Genomic DNA, 20,366 nt, shown 5'->3' with positions numbered 1-20,366 from the left:
CCTGTCAAAGTGAAACAGATTATCTGAAGTACACATTATCACAGACAAAAGCACAGATACTCTGGGACCTTAGGTGTATTTGTCTTAATGTCCCTGTTTTTCCAAGACCATCCCATATCATAGCCCAATGCATTTCAGAGTGTTAAAGGAATGGTGGCTTCTAATGGAGTTTGAAACTTTCTTCATTTACTCTCCACATCACATCAGTTCCTCTGGGAAAACCTGCTGATTTCACCACTGCTACAGAACGAGCATGTACTGAGTTTACTCCTTCTGCTTAACTGGGAATGTGGGTAAAAGACTGCCTAGAAAGCATCAGATGGCATGGACCTGAAGAAAGCATTCTGAGCAACATAAAACTGTCTGAAATAACAAAGTCTGTACAGAACTGCTTTCTGTAATTATCTAAAGGACATGGAGAAGGCTGCTTTTGCAATACCTTCAAAACAATAAGCACCTATCACTCACAAGTTCAAGTAATGAAATAAAGGGAGGTGCTCTGCATATCCACCTTGAGTGGTTAAAGTAGCACAGACTCCAGTTTTTATCCTTTACATAGCTCCATATTTCTATGGGAAACATAACAAGTTAAAAAAATAAAGTAAATGCTATATCCATTCTAAGATTACATGTTTATGTATGTGTGTGTTTGTGGGAGTGGATGGTGAAAGGAGAGAGAGAGAGAGAGAGAGAGGAGCTATATTTTGCAGGGTCTCCCTTATTCTTTTTTTTTTTTTTTTTTTTTTTTTTTTTAAGAACTGAAACTCCAGGAAACAGCCATTGTCCAATAGCAGGATGCTGGGGCCAGAAACAAGCCTTTTAACACCCTGATGCCTATCTTGGATTTTTCTCTGAAAATAAACTTTCAGCAACATGCCACACTCACCTTAGGTTTTCATTGTGCTTCAGAAGTCCATTTCATTCATTCCCTAGAACCCATAGCAGAAACAGAAATGATATTTTATCAACCAACTATATAATCATTTTGTAGAAAAACTTTAAATGCCTTGGATCTTCTAGATAATTTTAAGGATATCCAATATCCATTTAAAGGTTGCAAGGTTAAACTTGGAACATCAAAAAAAAAAAAAAACAAAACTGTGTGAGATCCCTCGGTGGCTCAGCAGTTTAGCACCTGCCTTTGACTCAGGGCGGGATCCTAGAGTCCTAGGATCAACCATGTCGGGCTCCCTGCATGGAGCCTGCTTCTCCCTCGGCCTGTGTCTTTGCCTCTCTCTTTCTCTCTCTCTCATGAATAAATAAAATATTTTTAAAAATAAAATTAAAAATTAAAAAACTGCAATAAAAAATAGTTTTCAGTAAAAAAAAAAAAAGTTGCCAAGTTTTTTTTCCTGTTAGATTCAGAGATTGGACCACATGATGCATATCGTATCAAGCCAGCACTTCTCAGCCACCATTTACCATACCTCTTTCATTTGACTGCAACACATACCAAAATCAAAACAAAATTCATATTTCATGTTGCATTCTTCCACAGGAATAGAGACAGGAAAAAAATCAAGCAGCACAGCTCTATGTGCTTCAAAAAAATACAGTCCAAGGAGAGTTGTTTTATGCTAAGACTTTAGCTGCTTACAAAATTAGAAAAATGAGCTAAGTCAGTTTTCTAATATAAATTGTCCCCTGGGATTGAATCCCTTGAGATTGCTGGCAAAATTCCCAGACTAGGATTAGAGAAATAGAAGCCTAATAAAATATGACATGGATAGGAATTTATATGGATAAAACTATAAATGTAGGGCAAAACCACACAAATGTTATCATTTCTATAAGATATAAAGATAGATATATCCCAATACTTCTAAGTAATATTTTGCATCCTAACTCTATGGATTACTGTTTCCTGGATAAAATTGTATTTAATCTATATTTGAAGTTCAAACATAATAATCTGCCATAGGAGACCCCATTTACAACCGGAGTGCTCATTATCTCCCTGCACTGACCTGACAATGTGCTCTAGATTCATTAAATGCTTAGCTATGGGGATTGACATCTGTGAGCTTTTCATCACACTGTCCTTTGTCTGTGATTAATTTTCTCAATATTCTCCTTTGACAATTTTTTGTATCTATGAAACAGAGGTCATAGAAAGAAGTGGTGAAAATACCCAATCCTAGAGGTGGTCTGATTCAGTTCAGATACTGGATCTCCCACTTACATGATTTGGAAGAGTTTGTACAGTGTTGTGAGATATTAATTCCACTTTACACATACAGTTCACAAGGGAACATATTTGGACCAAGGATTTTCAATATAGGAAATATTAGACTACTGGCAATCTAGAAGAAATGGACGCATTTCTGGAAAACCACAAACTACCAAAACTGGAACAGGAAGAAATAGAAACCTGAACAGGCCGATAACCAGGGAGGAAATGGAAGCAGTCATCAAAAATCTTCCAAGACACAAAAGTCCAGGGCCAGATGGCTTCCCAGGGGAATTCTATCACACGTTTAAAGAAGAAACAATACCTATTCTACTAAAGCTGTTCCTAAGCATAGAAAGGGTGGAATACTTCCAAACTCATTCTATGAGGCCAGCATCACCTTAATTCCAAAACCAGACAAAACCCCTTGAGAAAGGAGAATTATAGACCAATAAGCCTGATAAACACAGATGCAGAAATTCTCAACAAGATACTAGCCAATAGGATCCAACAGTACATTCAGAATATTATTCACCATGACCAAGTGGAATTTATCCCAGGGATGCAAGGCTGGCTCAACACTTGTAAAGCAATCAATGTGATAGATCATATCAACAAGAGAAAAACCAAGAACCATATGATCCTCTCAATAGATGCAGAGAAAGCATTTGACAAAATACAGCATCCATTCCTGATCAAAACTCTTCAGAGTATAGGGATAGAGGGAACATTCCTCAGCATCTTGAAAGCCATCTACGAAAAGCTCACAGCAAATATCCTTCTCAATGGGGTAGCACTGGGAGCCTTTCCCCTAAGCTCAGGAACAAGACAGGGATGTCCACTCTCACCACTGCTATTCAACAGAGTACTGGAAGTCCTAGCCTCAGCAATCAGGCAACAAAAAGAAATCAAAGGTATTCAAATTGGTAAAGAAGAAGTCAAACTCTCCCTCTTTGCAGATGACATGATACTGTACATAGAAAACCCAAAGACTCCACCCCAAGATTGCTAGAACTCATACAGCAATTCAGCAGTGTGGCAGGATACAAAATCAGTGCCTAGAAATCAGTGGCATTTCTATACACTAACAATGAGACTGAAGAAAGAGAAATTAAGGAGTGAATGCCATTTGCAATTGCCCCCAAAAGCATAAGATACCTAGGAATACACCTAACCAAAGAGGTAAAGGATCTATACCCTAAAAACTACGGAGCACTTCTGAAAGAAATTGAGGAAGACACAAAGAGATGGAAAAAGATTCCATGCTCATGGATTGGAAGAATTAATATTGTGAAAATGTCAATGCCACCCAGAGCAATTTACACATTTAATGCAATCCCTATCAAAATACCATGGACTTTCTTCAGGCAGTTGGAACAAATAATCTTAAGATTTGTGTGGAATCAGAAAAGACCCTGAGTAGCCACAGGAATATTAGAAAACAAAACCATAGCTGTGGGCATCACAATGCCAGGTTTCAGGTTGTACTACAAAGCTGTGATCAAAAGCTGTGTACTCTAAAGTTGTGTGGTACTGGCACAAAAACAGACACATAGATCAATGGAACAGAATAGAGAATCCAGAAATGGGCCTTCAACTCTATGGTCAACTAATATTTGAGAAAGCATGAAAGACTATCCACTGGAAAAAAAGACAGTCTTCAATAAATGGTGCTGGGAAAATTGGACATCCACATGCAGAAGAATGAAACTGGACCACTCTCTTTCACCATACACAAAGATCAACTCAAAATGGATGAAAGATCTAAATGTGAGACAAAATTCCATCAAAATCCTAGAGGAGAACACAGGCAACACCCTTTTGGAACTTGGCCACAGCAACTTCTTGCAAGATACATCTATTAAAGCAAGGTAAATAAACAAAAGCAAAAATGAATTATTGAGACTGCATCAAGATAAGAAGCTTCTGCACAGCAAAAGAAACAGTCAACAAAACTGAAAGACAACCTACAAAATGGGAGAAGATATTTGCAAATTATGTATCAGAGAAAGGGCTAAGTATCCGAGATCTATAAAGAACTTCTTAAACTCAACAGCAAAGAAACAAACAATCCAATCATGAAATGGGAAAAAGACATGAACAGAAATCTCACAGAGGAAGACATAGACAAGGCCAACAAGCACATGAGAAAATGCTCCGCATCACTGGCCATCAGGGAAATACAAATCAAAACCACAATGAGATACCATCTCACACTGGTGAGAATGGTGAAAATTAACAAGATAGGAAACAACAAATGTTGGAGAGGATGTGGAGAAAGGGGAACCATCTTGTACTGTTGGCGGGAATGTGAATTTTTGCAACCACTCTGGAAAACTATGTGGAGTTTCCTCAAAGAGTTAAAAATAGAGCTACCCCAGGACCGATTGCACTGCTGGGGATTTACCCCAAAGATACAGATGAGCTGAAATGGCAGGACACCTGCACCCCAATGTTTATAGCAGCAATATCCAGAATAGCCAAATTGTGGAAGGAGCCTCAGTGTCCATCAAAAGATGAATGGATAAAGCAAATGTGGTCTATATTTACAATGGAATATTACTCAGCCATTAGAAACAACAAATACCCACCATTTGTCAACATGGATGGAAAGGGAAGGTATTATGCTCAGTGAAGTAAGTCAATTGGGGAAGGACAAGCATCATATGGTCTCATTCATTTGAGGAATATAAAAAATAGTGAAAGGGATCATAGGGGAAAGGAGAGGAAATAAGCGGGAAATATCAGAGAGGGTAACAAAACATGAGAGACACCTAACTGGGAAACGAACAAGGGGTAGTTGAAGGGGAGGTGGACAGGGGGATGGGGTGACCCGGGTGATGGGCACTGAGGGGGGGCACTTGATGGGATGAGCACTGGTGTTATGCTATATGTTGGCAAATCGAACTCCAATAAAAACTATACAAAAAATGAAATATTTGACTATCAATTGAACTACAAATGTCTACTCAAATTTTATTTTTCATCTTCATTATCTATAAAGACATTTTGAGTTAAACAAAAACTGAAAGACTTTATCACCAGCCAATCTGCAGGACAAGAAATGGTAAAGGATTACTACCAGCTGATGGAAAATGGCCAAAGCTTTTAAATGGTTATTAATGAAGAAATGAGAATTACTGGGAATACTGAATAATTAGATTACCTATTTCAAATATCAAATTAGCTTAGTGCATAAAAATGTTTATTATATTACTTTGGATGATTGCAAAAACAAAATAAGTACTGAAATGGAAAGAAGAATCTATTCACTCAAAGATATTATACTCTCATTAAAATTAATGTGCATTAGGAGTCTACATATACACACTTTTCTTTATAAATGTACATGAAATATATAAAATAATATATGATATATTTTCAATGAACAAGTAAAAAATACAAAACAAAGTATTTTGAAATAGCATAACAATGTCAAAATGTTTGGAGGTCACTGCAATACAGATAACATTATTGACTCTCATTCAATTTATGGAATTGAAACTGTTTAAGTAGTGACCATACAACACTTTAACAATGAAAACTATTAACTGGAAAAATGACTCCACTCTGACCTATTGCCAATAGGATATACTAAAAAAATTGGTTTCCCATGCTTTTTAAAAACTAACATGGCAGTTTCTGTTGTCAAGATGACAGTTTATGTAAGTACTGTCATTCCTCCCAGAAAGCTTTAGGTATTTTAAAATCGATGTTAAAACTATGTTATATATATATATATTTATATTTAAAATCAATAGAAACAGTTATTAAAGGATAAGAGTGAACAGTCTAGCAGATACTTGCAAACACGAGGGATAGTTATTTCAAAGATAGGGAGGGATGTGAATCTTTTTGTCTTGAGGTTTTCAGAGAAGCCAGAGGCAAAAAGGACCAAAAGCCAAATTCCTAAAGAATTAGGTTCCACAGTAGTGCCTCCACTACACAAAACTCCTTCCTTGGTTGGGTTTTACAACAGATACAGATGCCACAGTGTGTCATCCATATCCTTCTTTCAGATCAGAAGTTCTCAGCCATCTAACTACTGAGAATATAACCTTCTTTACTTCTTCTTTTGCCTCAATGAAACTTCTTTGTCTAACACCACATCCCCTTCCTGGGGAGCCCCCATAATGACTGGTTGATGAAGAACCATAAGCTTACCCTATTTACCCTAATCAGGACAAATTTGAAATGACACTCCAGCTCCAGAGACTCCTGTATAAACATCTGGCTGACACTTGTTGCCCTTTCATTACAAATAACTTTCTCCCTCTTTCTTCACCCACCTCTCCCAGGTGCTGATCTTAGGAGCAAAGCTATATTAGTTTTCTAATGCCTCTTTGCTAAATGACCAGAAATGTAGTGCCTTAAATCAACAAAAATTTATTTTCTTGCAGTTCACTTGGTTAAGAAGCTGATGCATATCTTGCTGAGGTAAAATCAAGTTTTCAGCAGGTCTGAATTCCTTTCTGGAGACACTAGAGGTAAACATATTTTGTTGCCTTTTCCAGATTCTATAGGTTGCCCACCTTCCTTAACTCATGGCTCTCTTCTCTATTTTTGGAGCCAGCAATGAAAGCTTAAGTCCTACACATGTGGTATTTCTCTTACTTTTCTTTAAATATGTAAATGTACCCCGATGTCCATAGCAGCATTGTCAACAATAAAGAATTTCTTTATCTATCTATCTATCTATCTATCTATTATCTATCTATCTAATCTATCTTTCTATATCTATCTACACACACACTATATACTAAGTATACTTAGTATATATTAGTTTTATATATACTAATATATATTAGTTTATATATATTAGTTTTATATATATATAAATTTACTGAGCCATCAAAAAAATTTAAATCTTGCCATTTGCAATGATGTGAATAGAGCCAGAGAGTATAATGCTAAGCAATAAGTCAGAGAAAGACAAATACTATATGATTTCATTCCTAGGTGTAATTTAAGAAACATAACAGATGTTATGTTACAGATAACAAGGAGGGGAAAGAGAGAGGTGAACTATTAATCAGACTATTAACTATGAAGAACCAACTGAGGGTTGCTGGAGTGGAGGTGGGGGCGTTAAATGGGGTGATGGGGATTATGGAGGGCACTTATGATGAGCATGGGTGATGTATGGATGTATTAAATCACTAAATTCTACACTTGCAAATACTATTGCAAGGTGTGTTAAATAACTGGAATTTAAATAAAAACTTGTAAAAAATAAATGTATAAATAATTACACAATTGAGTCATCATATCTCCTTCACTGACTCTTTCTTCTGTTCCTATTATTGTCCACTTTCAACGACTTGTGTTTACATTGGCTCTACATTGATAGTCCAGGACACTTCCTATCTTGAACAACCTTAATCCCATGTGCAGTGTTAGTTCCTCTTATAAAATTTTACATATTCACAAATTCTGAAGATTAATATGAGGATGTCTTTAAGGGGGCATTATTCTGCCTCCATGAAAATCTCCATCTCAGGATGTGCTTTCTAAGAAACTCAACCTGTGGGATGCCTGGGTGGCTCAGCAGTTAAACATCTGCCTTCTACTCAGGGCTGATCCGGGAGTCCTAGGATCAAGTCCTACATCAGGCTCCCTGCATGGAGCCTGCTTCTCACTCTGCCTCTGTCTCTGCCTCTCTCTTTCTGTGTCTTTCATAAATAAATATATATATATAAAATCTTAAAAAAAAAAAAGGAAACACAACCTGCAAACACTGCTTACACAGTGTCTTGGAAGAGCCTACCAAGAAATCACAATGGCAAAGAAAAACTCACTGTAAATAATCACCAAATGTCCAAAGACATTTTTTAAAATGCTACCAATATAGTAAAAACCTGTGTGAAATAGAATTAAAAAATAAACCACTTCAGGTTTTTACAATATATGTAATTGGAAGCCTTAAAGAGATGAAAGAGAGAAAATTACAACCATGAAGAAAGCACAGGAGATTTTTGTTAAAAGGATCAAAAATTTAAGTGTTGAAAGTAATTATATTAAGGGACTAAAGAGTAAAATGGAAACTGCTGAAAATAAAAATTTGGGGTTTTAAAAGTAAACATGTATTTTTAGGACTATAGCCAAATAAATGATGGAAGGAAAGAAAAGTTAAAATACATGGAATAAAGATAGGGCATTCCAACTTTATTTTTATGTACTTACAAAAGAATATGGTGGGAAGTGGAGAAGGAAATATTCAAAGAAATAAAGTTTGAAAAGTAATAGATAAAGAAATATCTGGAAGCAATAGATATATATCACATAAGAAAATAAGGATTGAATACTGAACATGACTTTTATAAAAATTTATAAATCTAGACTTATAATGAAATTTCAGAACTTTGAAATAAAGATGATTCCAAAAAGAAAAAGAAAAAAACCCTTTCAAAAGAGTGAGAAAATGATTGGCACCAGTTCCATTGATAGCATTAGTTGCAGGAGAACAAAAAAGTTGAACAATAAATTCAGAAAGATGGTGGAATAGAACTTGGTTCCAAAATTCAATAAATTCTTTATTTATTATTCAAATATGAGAGCAGATGAGGATATACTTAGACATAAAAGTAAAATTAAATATTACCAGACTAAGCAGGGTTGTAGCTAGTAGGAAAAATATTCTCCATAAAGACTGTGAATGCCACAGAAAGAAGATATTCATGAACATTTATTGTAGAAAGAAATCATTAAAAATATATATATATAATCAAATAAAAATGGCCTGGAAACAGTTCCAGATAATTCCAAAATGAGAGATAGAGGTATACAAGAACAGGACAAGGCAAAAGGGGTATAAAATTTTTGTTTTGTTCAGAGTAGGATAGTTATAAATTATTATAATTAGAAAACCAATATTTGACTAATGCTACAAAGTTAATGAAACAAAGTTAAATTAAGAAAGCAAGAAAGGGGGCACCTGGGTGGCTCAATGATTGAGCTTCTGCCTTTGGCTCAGTGGTGGTCCCAGGGTTCTGGGATTGAGTCTTGCATCGGGCTTCCCACAGGGAGCCTGCTTCTCCCTCTGCCTATGTCTCTGCCTCTCTCTGTGTGTCTCTCATAAATAAATAAAATCTTTAAAAAAATCAAGAAAGTTAGAAAAAAGAAGGTATTGAAAAATGTGAAATTTTTAAGCAATCAAAAACAAAGATCAAAAAGGCAGAAATGTATTCTTATTGATTACAATTCTGCTACTCAATAATTTTACCAAAAATTATAGAACCTGCATAAACTATCTTAAACTTCACCAAAAAAAAATGCAAGGAAATGCAAGATGCTTTCTAATCAAATAATAATAATAGCATGAATATCTACTAAGAGATGAATACATAAGTAAAATCAAATGTTATAAAACAAAACATGAAATGTTTTAATCTATATAAATTAATAACAAATGACCTAACTAAAATACCATGACTGGTTGTAAAATTTAAAATATCTGTACTGTGTGTCAGAAAAACAAATGATACATTTGCCTCTGGAAAAATAGGACAAAATCTGTGTTGGAGCAGTGTTGAAAGTAATTTTCACTTTAATTCTGTATATATTTGTATTAAGCATTGTGTTTGAGATGAGTGCAATGTTGAAGGTCATTAATTCATGGAGTTGTAAGAACAAGGATTTGCATTATACTTTTACTTTAGTTTCTTTTGTAAGTAGTCTGAAAAAGAAATTTTTTTAATGTAAAGACATGTAACAAGTCTGATGATGCAAAGGGTCATTGCTTGGTCTTTGGGAAATATTGAACCAACTAAAAGCGCTCAGTAGTATAAAAAAAAAAAGGCAACTATTCATAAATTCATTTCAGAGCTTATACATTAAGTCAGTGGAGGAACTAGAGATAGATCATGAGTCCAGGATGGGAGCCCTTGTTTGGGAAGATGGAATATTTCAGGGTCAAATGTAGATTGAGAGAACAAAGTGAATAAAGTGATAGGCAAAGACCAACATATTTCACATAGAAATAATAAACATAATTCAATTATAAGATTACACTTGTGTTTATGGACCTTACTACAGTGATAGTCATTAATATGATACTATAGATAAGTAACAAATAATTTGGGGGTGCCTGGGTGGTTTAGTTTTGCATCCAACTCTTGATTTTGGTTCAGGTCACTAGCAATGTCCTGAGATGGAGCCCTGTATCTGGTTCTATGCTCAGTGGGGAATCTGCTTGAGATTCTTTCTCTCCCTCTCCCTCTGCCCCTCCCACTCTCTCTCTCTCAAATAAATAAATAATCTAAAAATAAAAAAGAAATAGTTTTGAAATTGCATGTTTGTTTTGGCTATCATTCCATGGAATCTTACATATTTGGCAGATCATTGCACTTCAAGCTACAGATTTGGCAATGATTTTTTTGAACCCATTAACTTGTTTTTTTTTAAAAGAATGTAACAGAATGCAACCTCCTAGAAGGCCAGACATTTTGTGTTAACTTGGTTCATGCATTTATCCCTAGCAATTAGAATGAGTCAAGACAACAATAAACACAAAATGAATATAAATTAAAGGCATAATAAAATGAATGCACAATGAATGGACAAACAAACCAACGCATGATGTAGGACACAGGGTCAGATCTCCACTGCCACATTTATCTAATTATAGAATGCAAAAAACAAACAAACAAACAAACAAACAAAAAAACAAAACAAAAAAACATATAACATATTCTTTGCCCAGAAAAAGAGAAGCTTTATATTATGAAGGACTCTGTGGGAAGACATGCAGACAGAGGCCACACAGCTCCTTCCAAGATAGCCCTTTGAACTTGAGATCCAGTGAAGTTTCCACGAGTTTTAGAATCCATTAGTCAGCAATTATGAATAAATCAGCTTGTATCTCAATCTGGCAGCAACAGATTAGGACTAGGAGATGTTTGCTAAAGCAAGAACACACAGGTCTTTGTAGATGGATGAAAATCCTTAGTAAAAGAACATGTCATGAGTCTTATTTTTTTATAAAGACATGGAGCACTCGCTCTCGAATCTGTTTGGTCCTTACACCATAAATGATGGGGTTGAGTGATGGTGGGATAACCAAATAGAGGTTGGCAACAAGAATGTGAATGTAGCGTGGTATGTTGTGTCCAAATCGGTGAGTGAGGAAGGAGAACACTGAGGGGATATAGAAAACACAGATGACCCCAACGTGAGAACCACATGTGCTGAGTGCTTTTAGCCGAGCATCCTGTGATGGGAGGCGAAAGACAGCTCGGAGAATGTACATGTAGGAGATGCCAATAAGGACCAGGTTTAGGACAAAGAAGGAAACCACGAAAAGCCCATAGATGGCATTGACACGGATGTTTCCACAGGAGAGTTTGGCAATGCCCATGTGCTCACAGTAGGAGTGAGCTATCACGTGAGCCTGACAGAAGGGTAGGCGGTAGATGAGGAAGACCATGGGAAGTGTCAGCACAACTGGACGAATCACAATGCACATGCTGATGCCCACCAGTATCCGGGATGTCAAGATGGTTGTATAGTGGAGGGGAGCACAGATGGCCACATAGCGATCAAAGGCCATAGCCAGCAAGACCTCAGCCTCCATGCCAGTAAAAGTATGGATCAAAAACATCTGGGCCACACAAGCTCCAAAGTTAATCTCATGAGCATCAAACCAGAAGATTCCCAACATTCGGGGCACAGAGGTTGTGGAAAGGGCCAAATCAATAGTTGAAAGGAGAGCCAGAAAATAGAACATGGGCTCCCTCCGCAGGGTCTGCTCCATCTTGATGACTAGCAAAATTGTGGCATTGCCCAGTAAAGCCACAAGGTAAACAGAGCAGAAAGGCAGGGAGATCCAGGCATGGGCCCCTTCCAGACCAGGGATTCCAACGAGGAAGAATGTGGCTGGGTGAAAAATGCTCCTATTGTGGTATATCATCCTGTCACTGGTCAAAGGAGGTGAAGTTGCTCCTGGTCTAGGGGAAAAATGAGAGAGAATGAGAGATAGAGATCAAAGGAGAGATCAAAAGGAGAAGGAGATGCCATGTCAATCGCTAGCTTAGTGTTTCAGCATAGAGTTGATGTCATGCTTAATACATAGTAAGTCTGTTACTGAAGGACATATATGAGATATCTCATAGCCATTTGATGAAGCAGGTCAAGGCAACTTTCAGAGTTTCCACCCTGTCTGCTCATTGAGTTCTAATCCCAAACATGGAGTTTTGCAGTAAGCTCAGTGAAGATTTCTAATAGTTGGAGCTTATCATTCATTTTGAAGGAGAATAGGATGTGATTCCACTCTGGAAAATATATTCTGGAGAGTGACACTGGCAACATCAAGACTACAGTTAAGGTCAAGTTAACACGCTACAGGGGTAGTCAAAAATGACTTTAAGGGAAAAAAAAAGACTAAGACAAAGAAAGAAAATATTTTTAAGAAATCCATAATGAAAATAAATTACAGATCCAGGTGTATAGGTGCTCACACAATTAAAATCTTAATTCTTTTGACTGATATGTTAAGAAATTCTGACCCAAGCCCAGCAGCCTCTCACAGACACCAAATCAGATAATAAGGGCCCCTTGAGATACTGGCCAAGAGTAGAAACAGCCATTGTTTATGACTTACAGATGGCACCAAGTACCAGTTGGGAAAGAGAAAAGGAGGACTGTGTTTTGCCTTTTTCACACTTGCTCACTCTCCACAGCATATCCAGTACTCTCAGAGCACCTATTGATTTTACTGGTGTTAATTTTACCACTGCTATGGAGTGAACACTTGCTTACCAGTTCAAAAACACTGGAAATCTGGATAGAGAAACACAAATGGTTTTGGTACTAGAGAAGGTATTTTTTTTTTGCAGCTCTCTGGGACAGTCATGTCTCAATAGAGAAGAATCTACTTCCACAATGATCTTCAGAGAAAGATACTTCACAGTTTCAGAAACTACAGAATGCATCAAACAACTCAGAATGAGATAAAGGAACTTGCACTGGAATATAAGGTTCAGCAGTTTAGCCAAAAATAAAGCAGAGATGGGGCTCCTGGTGGCTTGGTCAGTTACATATCCGACTCTTCATTTCAGCTCAGGGTCTTGAGATCAGCATAGACTCTGCTTGAGATTCTCTCTCTCCTGCTCCCTTTGCCCCTCCTCTTCTCAGGCATGCATGCTCTCTTTTTTTTCTCTCTCTCAATAAATAAAAATTTAAAAACATAAATCAGAGATATCCATTTTTGTCCTTGACATAGCTTCACTTTATCATTTAAATTTTTTTTTCAAAATAGGAAACATATCAAGGTAAAAAAAAAAAAAGAAACTGTCATTTATTAGTTCAATCCAACAATGAAAGAACAAATGCTACAAAGTGCAGAGACTCTCACTTGTCTGTAAAAATGTCAACACCCTTGCCAAGTAAGAAACCATTGCCTAGAAAAATGATGGCCAAGGCCAAGGTGGAGAGTCCTCGTTGTTTACTATGGAGCAATGCTAGGAGCCCCCTCTCAACAGCAGCTCTCCACTGGCCTCATCCCTTCCTACCAACATGGAAATTTATTTCATCCAACACAACTGACAGGATGATATTAAATGCATCGGATCTTCCTGAGACTTCTAAAAATAATCTTATTATAACCTAAAGATAGAATGTGTTTTTTCCTTCCTGCTGCAGTTGGCCATTTGGTCCAGTTCTCAGGCTGCTCTACCCATGTATGTCTGCATTTCCTACAATGCCTGTTCACCAGCTGATTCACCTTTTCCTTCCATAAGGAATCAAGACTTACACACAGCATCGAGCAGCACAGCCCTTAACACTTCTCTCTGAGGAATGCATGGAGAGTGCCTTTATGTTAGGCTTCTAGCACCTAAGGGATATTCCTAAGAAAACAGCCCATTTTAATCTCAGCTTTACACCAAGCTCTGGGATTGAGTCCTTGGAGACTGCTCACAAACCTCTAGATTCTATTCCCCAAACCTAAAATCCCAAGGAACATAAAAGCAACCTGAAGTATACATAAATAAAAGTTGAAGAGTGGGGATAAAGCACATAATTACTGTCATTTATACTTGACACATGTGAAAAAAGATACACTGTGTCTCCATGTGAATGTGACTATGTGGGTCAATTCTATGGCTTACTGACCTTCTACATATAAAAGAAACTAGCTCATTTATTTATTTAACCATTCATTCATTCATTCATTTATTGGAACTAGCTAATTTAAATTCAAATATTTGAACTAGCATAGAAAGCTTTTTAAAATTTTACTATTTCTTTACCCTAAGTTTTTTTTCCAACCTCCTCTCATATAGCTGCTTTGAGTTTCTCCAAGTAGCACTAAAGACATAGATCCATGGTTCTTTTCCCACACTATTTTCTATACATTTTCCCTGTCACAACCATGATTTCACCTGTACAAATTTCAAAAGTCCTGTTGATAAGCGCCTACATTTTTATCCTGGAGCCAGAGTGCTGGTGTTCAAGTTCTGACTCTGCCACATATGAGCTGCTTGACTTTGGGTGACTCATGTAGCATTTCTGTGCCTCAGTTTCCTTAACTATAAAATGGATGTCAAAATAGTGCCTTCCTCATTGGGTACATGTACATTTGAGATACAAATTAAATGTCTCTGAGGCATTTAAAAGTGTCCCGTACTTAGTAAGTGGTTAGTTTTATCTTGTTTCTTCTTCTTCTTCTTCTTCTTCTTCTTCTTCTTATTATTATTATTATTATTATTGATTTCATCTCACAAGAACAACTGCATAAATATTATTCAGGCAGAGCAAGTTTAGGAACCACTTACCAATCACTGTAGCCAGTTTTCTTCTGAAACCTCTGATGATATTAGATATTTACTTTTCAAATTTTAGAATTAATCAGGTATATATCATGTATATCCTATCAGAATGTGATTTTTTTGGACTGAAAAAATAATATCTCTTTATCACACAACTGAAGTTTCCACAAGTCTCCCTAAGACAACAGTTAGGCCTACGAAATAAAGCACTGACTACAAAGTATGAGAAGTAATATTTTTATTTGACCTTGCCAATCTTCTCCATCATTCTCTACAAGCATTAAAGTTATCTCCTACAAATTTATAGTTTTTGTTCACCTGTACATATACAGTGAAATATTCTCTTGTGTCTAATAAGGTCTTTATATACATAATCAAAATCATAATCAAGACATTTGTTTAACAGCACATTTCTTCCTCCATGAGTGTGAAGCAGGACACACTGAATCTTGAGAGTTGCTAAAAGATATCTTAGATCCATAAAGGGAGCTAAGTTTAGGATCGAATAAGACACAGAATCTCAAGAACAAATATTAAAACAAACTTGGTCCATAGTAAACACAGTTTAGACATTCAGCTGTTATATAAAACCAGACCAACATTTTTATTGTAAAAGCCAATAAATTATTTTAATGACAAAGAAAATCTGAATTATCTTTTCAGAAACATAAAATGTAAAATATCTCAACAGACTTTATTTCTTTTCTTTTTTTTTTCTTCTGAAAGACCTCCCTCACAGTGGCCTCAATTCTGTAGCTCCAATCCGAACTGATTGCTTTTCGTGTGCCTAGTTGGGAATGCCCTACTCTACTCTCCTGTCTTAAATTCACTTTTTTTTTTCATACCTCATGCCTTCCCATTTCACAGACAGCTCCCTAGTTTTTCAGGAACACATCCTTATATAATTTCCAAAGACAGTATGAAAAGAGATATAATTTCAAAATATCTATGACTGAAATATTATTTTCCCCTCAACTATGATTGATATTTTGGCTTTAGTCATTATTGGTTGAACTATGTCCCTCCCTACCATAAATTTATATGTTGAAGTCCCAATATGCAGTATGTTAGAACATGACCTTATTTGGGAATAGGGTCATTATCAATGCAATAATTTAACATAAAACTAGGTCATACTGGAGTAGGGTGAGCTCCTAATTCAATATGACTGATATTATTTTTTTAAAAAAGAAGCTCTATGAGGAAATACATGTACATGGGGAAGGCACCATGTAATCTAGGCAGGAGGCATGGAACAGACACTTTCTCACAGTTCTGAGAAGGAAGAAGCACTGCCAATACCTCCATCTCAGACTGCCCGCCTCCAGAGCTCTGAGACAAGAAATTTATGTTGTTTAAACCACTCAGTCTGTGATACTTTGTTACCACAGCTCTAGTGAACTGAGAGTTATATTGGTTGAAGAAGATTTTATAAGCATGATTACAATGATCATTTATGGTCCACATGGAAATCAAGGATTCTGATACCATTGTAATTCACATTTCTTTCAGGTCACTTCTTGTGATTTTTCTTTAGTCTTTGTAATATATTAGTATCCTCTCCTTAAATTTCTGAAAATTCACCCTCATTTACTAAATGAATTGGGCCTTTCTAAGGTATGGATCTATGACATTAAAAGTTGGAAATTATTTTTAATTTTTTGAAATTATATTTAATTTTAAATCTTTACCTTTTTCTTTCTCTTTCATACCTCTTCTTTGTTGACAGTTGGTGTTCTACATTGATCTTTTATGTATAATTTTTCCTTATTTCATATTTTAGTCATGATTTCTCTCCCTCCTAATATTATGAGATATTTCTTTAAATGTATTTTCCCATACGTGTGCTAATTATTTAAAAATATGTATATGTGTAGCCATTTAAGAAGTACTCCAGAATTTAAAAATCTTTTATCTTGAGTTCCTGAGTTCTGAACCAAATGGAGGGATGTTTTTAAGTGTCAAACAAATGAAGACAAAGAACTTCATCATTCATTGACAAGCTACCGATTGAGAATCTTGTCTAGATGTATTCGATGATGAGATTCCTAAGAGATCCACTGAATTAGGTGGGCCTACTAGCCTCATCATGGTCTGAGAACAGGCACTTATAGGACTAGAACATGCAATCTATTCCTGTAAAATATAGCAAGAGGCATACTTTATGCTCCTCCCAGGCTGTTGGTTTCCAAAAGAAAGGCACAAAATAAACTGCACTCATTTTTTTTTTTTGTATTTCTCTAAACATGTGTTTTACCTTTATTCTTGTGTGCCATAAAGTTACATGGAAATAGCTTTAACCCTTTCAAGACTTTTCTTCATGCTTTGTTAGAAAAGACCAAATACAGCCTTTGATCTACAGATAATTCACTGTGTTACTGAGGTAACACCCTCCTAAGTACATGGCCAGATGTTCTTTTTATTACAAGGTTTGTCCATACTGTCTGTCAACAATAAGAGCTCTGCTCAGTCATACATAAGACCTGAGAATTGCTCCATTTGTGCCTTTCTTGTGGTTCTTTCCTTGGCCTCAGTAGTTTCTTTGCATTCATACACTGACTGGTACACAGCTGAAGACTTCTGAGGAATGTCCCGAGGTCGTAAACCTGTCTCCATGCACCTCTCTCCTCTCTGGTCTTCTGCCTTGTAATTCAGGCAGACCATGAGACTCTGGGTTCTCTACCCCTCTTCATGACTTGATAAATTTCCAGTAAGTAAGTAGGGGCAACCTTTAGGCTCATGTCATTCTTCCTTTTGTTACAGATCATTGTCTTTGCTTCCTTTAATCCAGTTTCTTAGCACTGTTGTTTTATAAACTTTACTACTGTTTTTTAGTTTTTTTTTATGGTGAGGTGAGGGAGTAAATCTGGTCCCTGTTACTCCATCATGGCAATAAACAGAAATAAAATTTTGTTTTGTATTTAATGTTTGACTGCTTGTATTTGTCCCAAGTTATAATCTGATTGTGTGGGTGAACACAGTCCAAAACCATACATATTCTAGATTTAGTATCATCCTCTTGACCTCAATGGGGTGAATGCATGCCTGCTTCAGTTTTTCCACTCACTATATGTTGACTTTGTGTGAGCAATCATGACCTAAATGCTTATCTCAACACTGGTGATTATGATTTCTAATAGCTATACAAGAGAGTAAGTAAAAGACACTCAGATAAGTGGAAAAGGATAATGTTAAGGATTCAGTTTTAGTGATAATATTTGACAGAGTGAAGATTGGGTTTGGCAGGTCTTCAAAATTTCAGGCCCAGTACAGGACAAACCTACTTTCTTGAAACAAGTTTTTCCACAACATTCTGGCACTGGGCAAGATCACAGACTATAGTAAAGATTAACCTGATTTGGGTCTTTGAATTAGTAAGAGATCTCAATTGTACTATTATTTTCAAAAACAATAAAATGTGCCATTAAAAAGGTTACATTGTTATATTAAAATCCTCAAAATGTATTATTTGTGATGATCTTCATAAAATGCAGGGAGATCATTGGAGCAATGATAAATTTCAAATTTACAAAGAAGAAACTTAGAAATGAGAGAGTTGGGGAATTCTCCAAAATCACATATCTAGGAAGTTGTACAGTTAAGAATCTGATGAAGAAAATTTTCTCCAAATTAATGCCAGGTATTTTCTAAAGACTCTGACTTTGCCTAAACATGTGGAAAATCCCAAAATGCATCTGTTTGGTCCTGACCTGCAGATGATGGGATTAAGTACTGGTGGGAGAAGCAGGCAAATGTCAGCCATGAGAATGTGGACTATGGGAAGCAGGTGCTTCCCAAAGTGATGGACCATGCATACCCCTATTAGAGGTACAGAGCAGATAAGCACCACACATACATGAAATAAACAAGTGTTGAGTGCCTTTAGTTGCTTGTCATTAGATGCAATGCCTAGTACAGCATGGAAAATTAGGACATAAGAGAGGAGGATGAGGAATGAGTCTCTGCCCAGTGTGATAATGACTACACACAATCCATAGATGTTGTTGACACTGGCATCATAGCAGGATAATTTCAGAATATCTTGATGCAAGCAAAAGGGGTGGCTGAGGACATTAGCACGACAGTGATGGTAGCACCTCAATAGTATAGGGGTGGGCATCACAACTCCTGTACTTTGTAGCAAGCAGCCCAAGCCAATATTACCATCATTGGTGAGGATGCTTCAGTAGTGCATCCTCAGTTTTTTTTTTTTTAACCACATCTAAGGATTTCTTTATCGTTGATGATCATTACAGAATTTCATGTTCAAAACAGAGCTCCTCATAAGGACCTCACAGATTGGTCTACATGTAAAATATGATTTATACAAACAAAACCCACACATAAAAAGAAATGACTGGTTGTCCCGGGGAAGTACAGAGATAGGACAGGGGCTGTAGGCTGCACTCAGGGGCCAGGTCTTCTGAGGAGAAGTGGATGACATATAGCAATGAATCAGTCAAAGGCCATGGCCAGCAGCACTGAAGACTCCAAGAACATGAAGGTGTGGATGAAGAAAAGCTGAGCAAAACAAGCTCCTCCTCTGATTTCCTGGGCTTCCCACCATAACATAGCCAATATTGTAGGGAGTATAGACATGGACATGCCCAGGTCAGTTATTGCCAGGATGGACAGCAGATAATACCTGGGCTGGTGGAGTGAAGACTCATTCCAGATAACAGAGATGATGATGATGTTGCCTATAAATGCTACCAAGTATGCAAGACAAAATGGAATTGAGAGCATGAATAGACTTCAGCCCATGGAAACCTTCTAAGGGAAAGATGGGTTCTGTAGCATCACTGTTATTCCAGACCACCATGGTGTTGCTTCAGAAGCCCTTTGGATGTGAGAAATGCTGACAAAGTCCCAGGCTATTCAGATCGGTGAGTAAATTCTACTGTATTCATGTAAAATCAATCTTTAGTGTTCTTTAAATGACTTACACAAATATAGTATGAAGAAAGACATCCCAGGCATCTGAGTCATCAGTTCAGAAACAGTTTACAAAATATGAAATCTGGTCTCAACTGTGACATTAGGATGCTATCAGGTATACATCACAACCTTGAAAATTTTAATATAAATGCAAAATAGAGAAATGTAAACTTTTAGATAAATTGGTACATTAATACAACAAAATCTAAGTGAAAATAGGGGAGCTGCACTGATCTTCAAATTAGCCTGTGGATCATTTCTCAATCTTATTTTCATTCTTCAAGGGTACCCTGACATCTTTAATCTCATTGTTTTAATATATTATTCTGTTTTTCTAAAAATTAACATATATGTTCTATGAAAATGCAACACAGAAAGGAAAAGGTCATTATGTATAATCTTAACATTTTTAATACCTTCTAGCTTTTAAAAATTTTGCAAAGCATGGACACTCCAGTTGCAGTAGAAGCCATGACTAATTTGTTAAATCTTCA

General features: G+C 36.4%; 1 protein-coding gene and 1 pseudogene across 1 annotated transcript; both read right to left on the bottom strand.

Annotated features, from left to right (window-relative positions):
- Window positions 1-11,138: 11,138 nt before the first annotated feature.
- Window positions 11,139-12,077, bottom strand: LOC112667853 (olfactory receptor 52J3). The gene has a single exon (XM_025459910.3). It carries the CDS (start codon window positions 12,075-12,077, stop codon window positions 11,139-11,141), a length of 939 nt encoding a protein of 312 aa, XP_025315695.1.
- Window positions 12,078-18,581: 6,504 nt separating this feature from the next.
- Window positions 18,582-19,756, bottom strand: LOC112667329 (olfactory receptor 51L1-like; annotated as a pseudogene).
- Between the last annotated feature and the right edge of the window lie 610 nt (window positions 19,757-20,366).

This window comes from Canis lupus, chromosome 21 (genome assembly GCF_003254725.2).
Source record: "Canis lupus dingo isolate Sandy chromosome 21, ASM325472v2, whole genome shotgun sequence".
In the NCBI taxonomy this organism is placed as follows: domain Eukaryota; kingdom Metazoa; phylum Chordata; class Mammalia; order Carnivora; family Canidae; genus Canis; species Canis lupus.
The sequence above is the reverse complement of the archived record's forward strand: the minus strand, read 5'-3'. Positions and strand labels throughout refer to the sequence as shown.

Coding starts and splice junctions, on each gene's coding strand:
- LOC112667853 (XM_025459910.3), bottom strand. CDS start 12,077: ATGATATACCACAATAGGAGCATTTTTCACCCAGCCACATTCTTCCTC.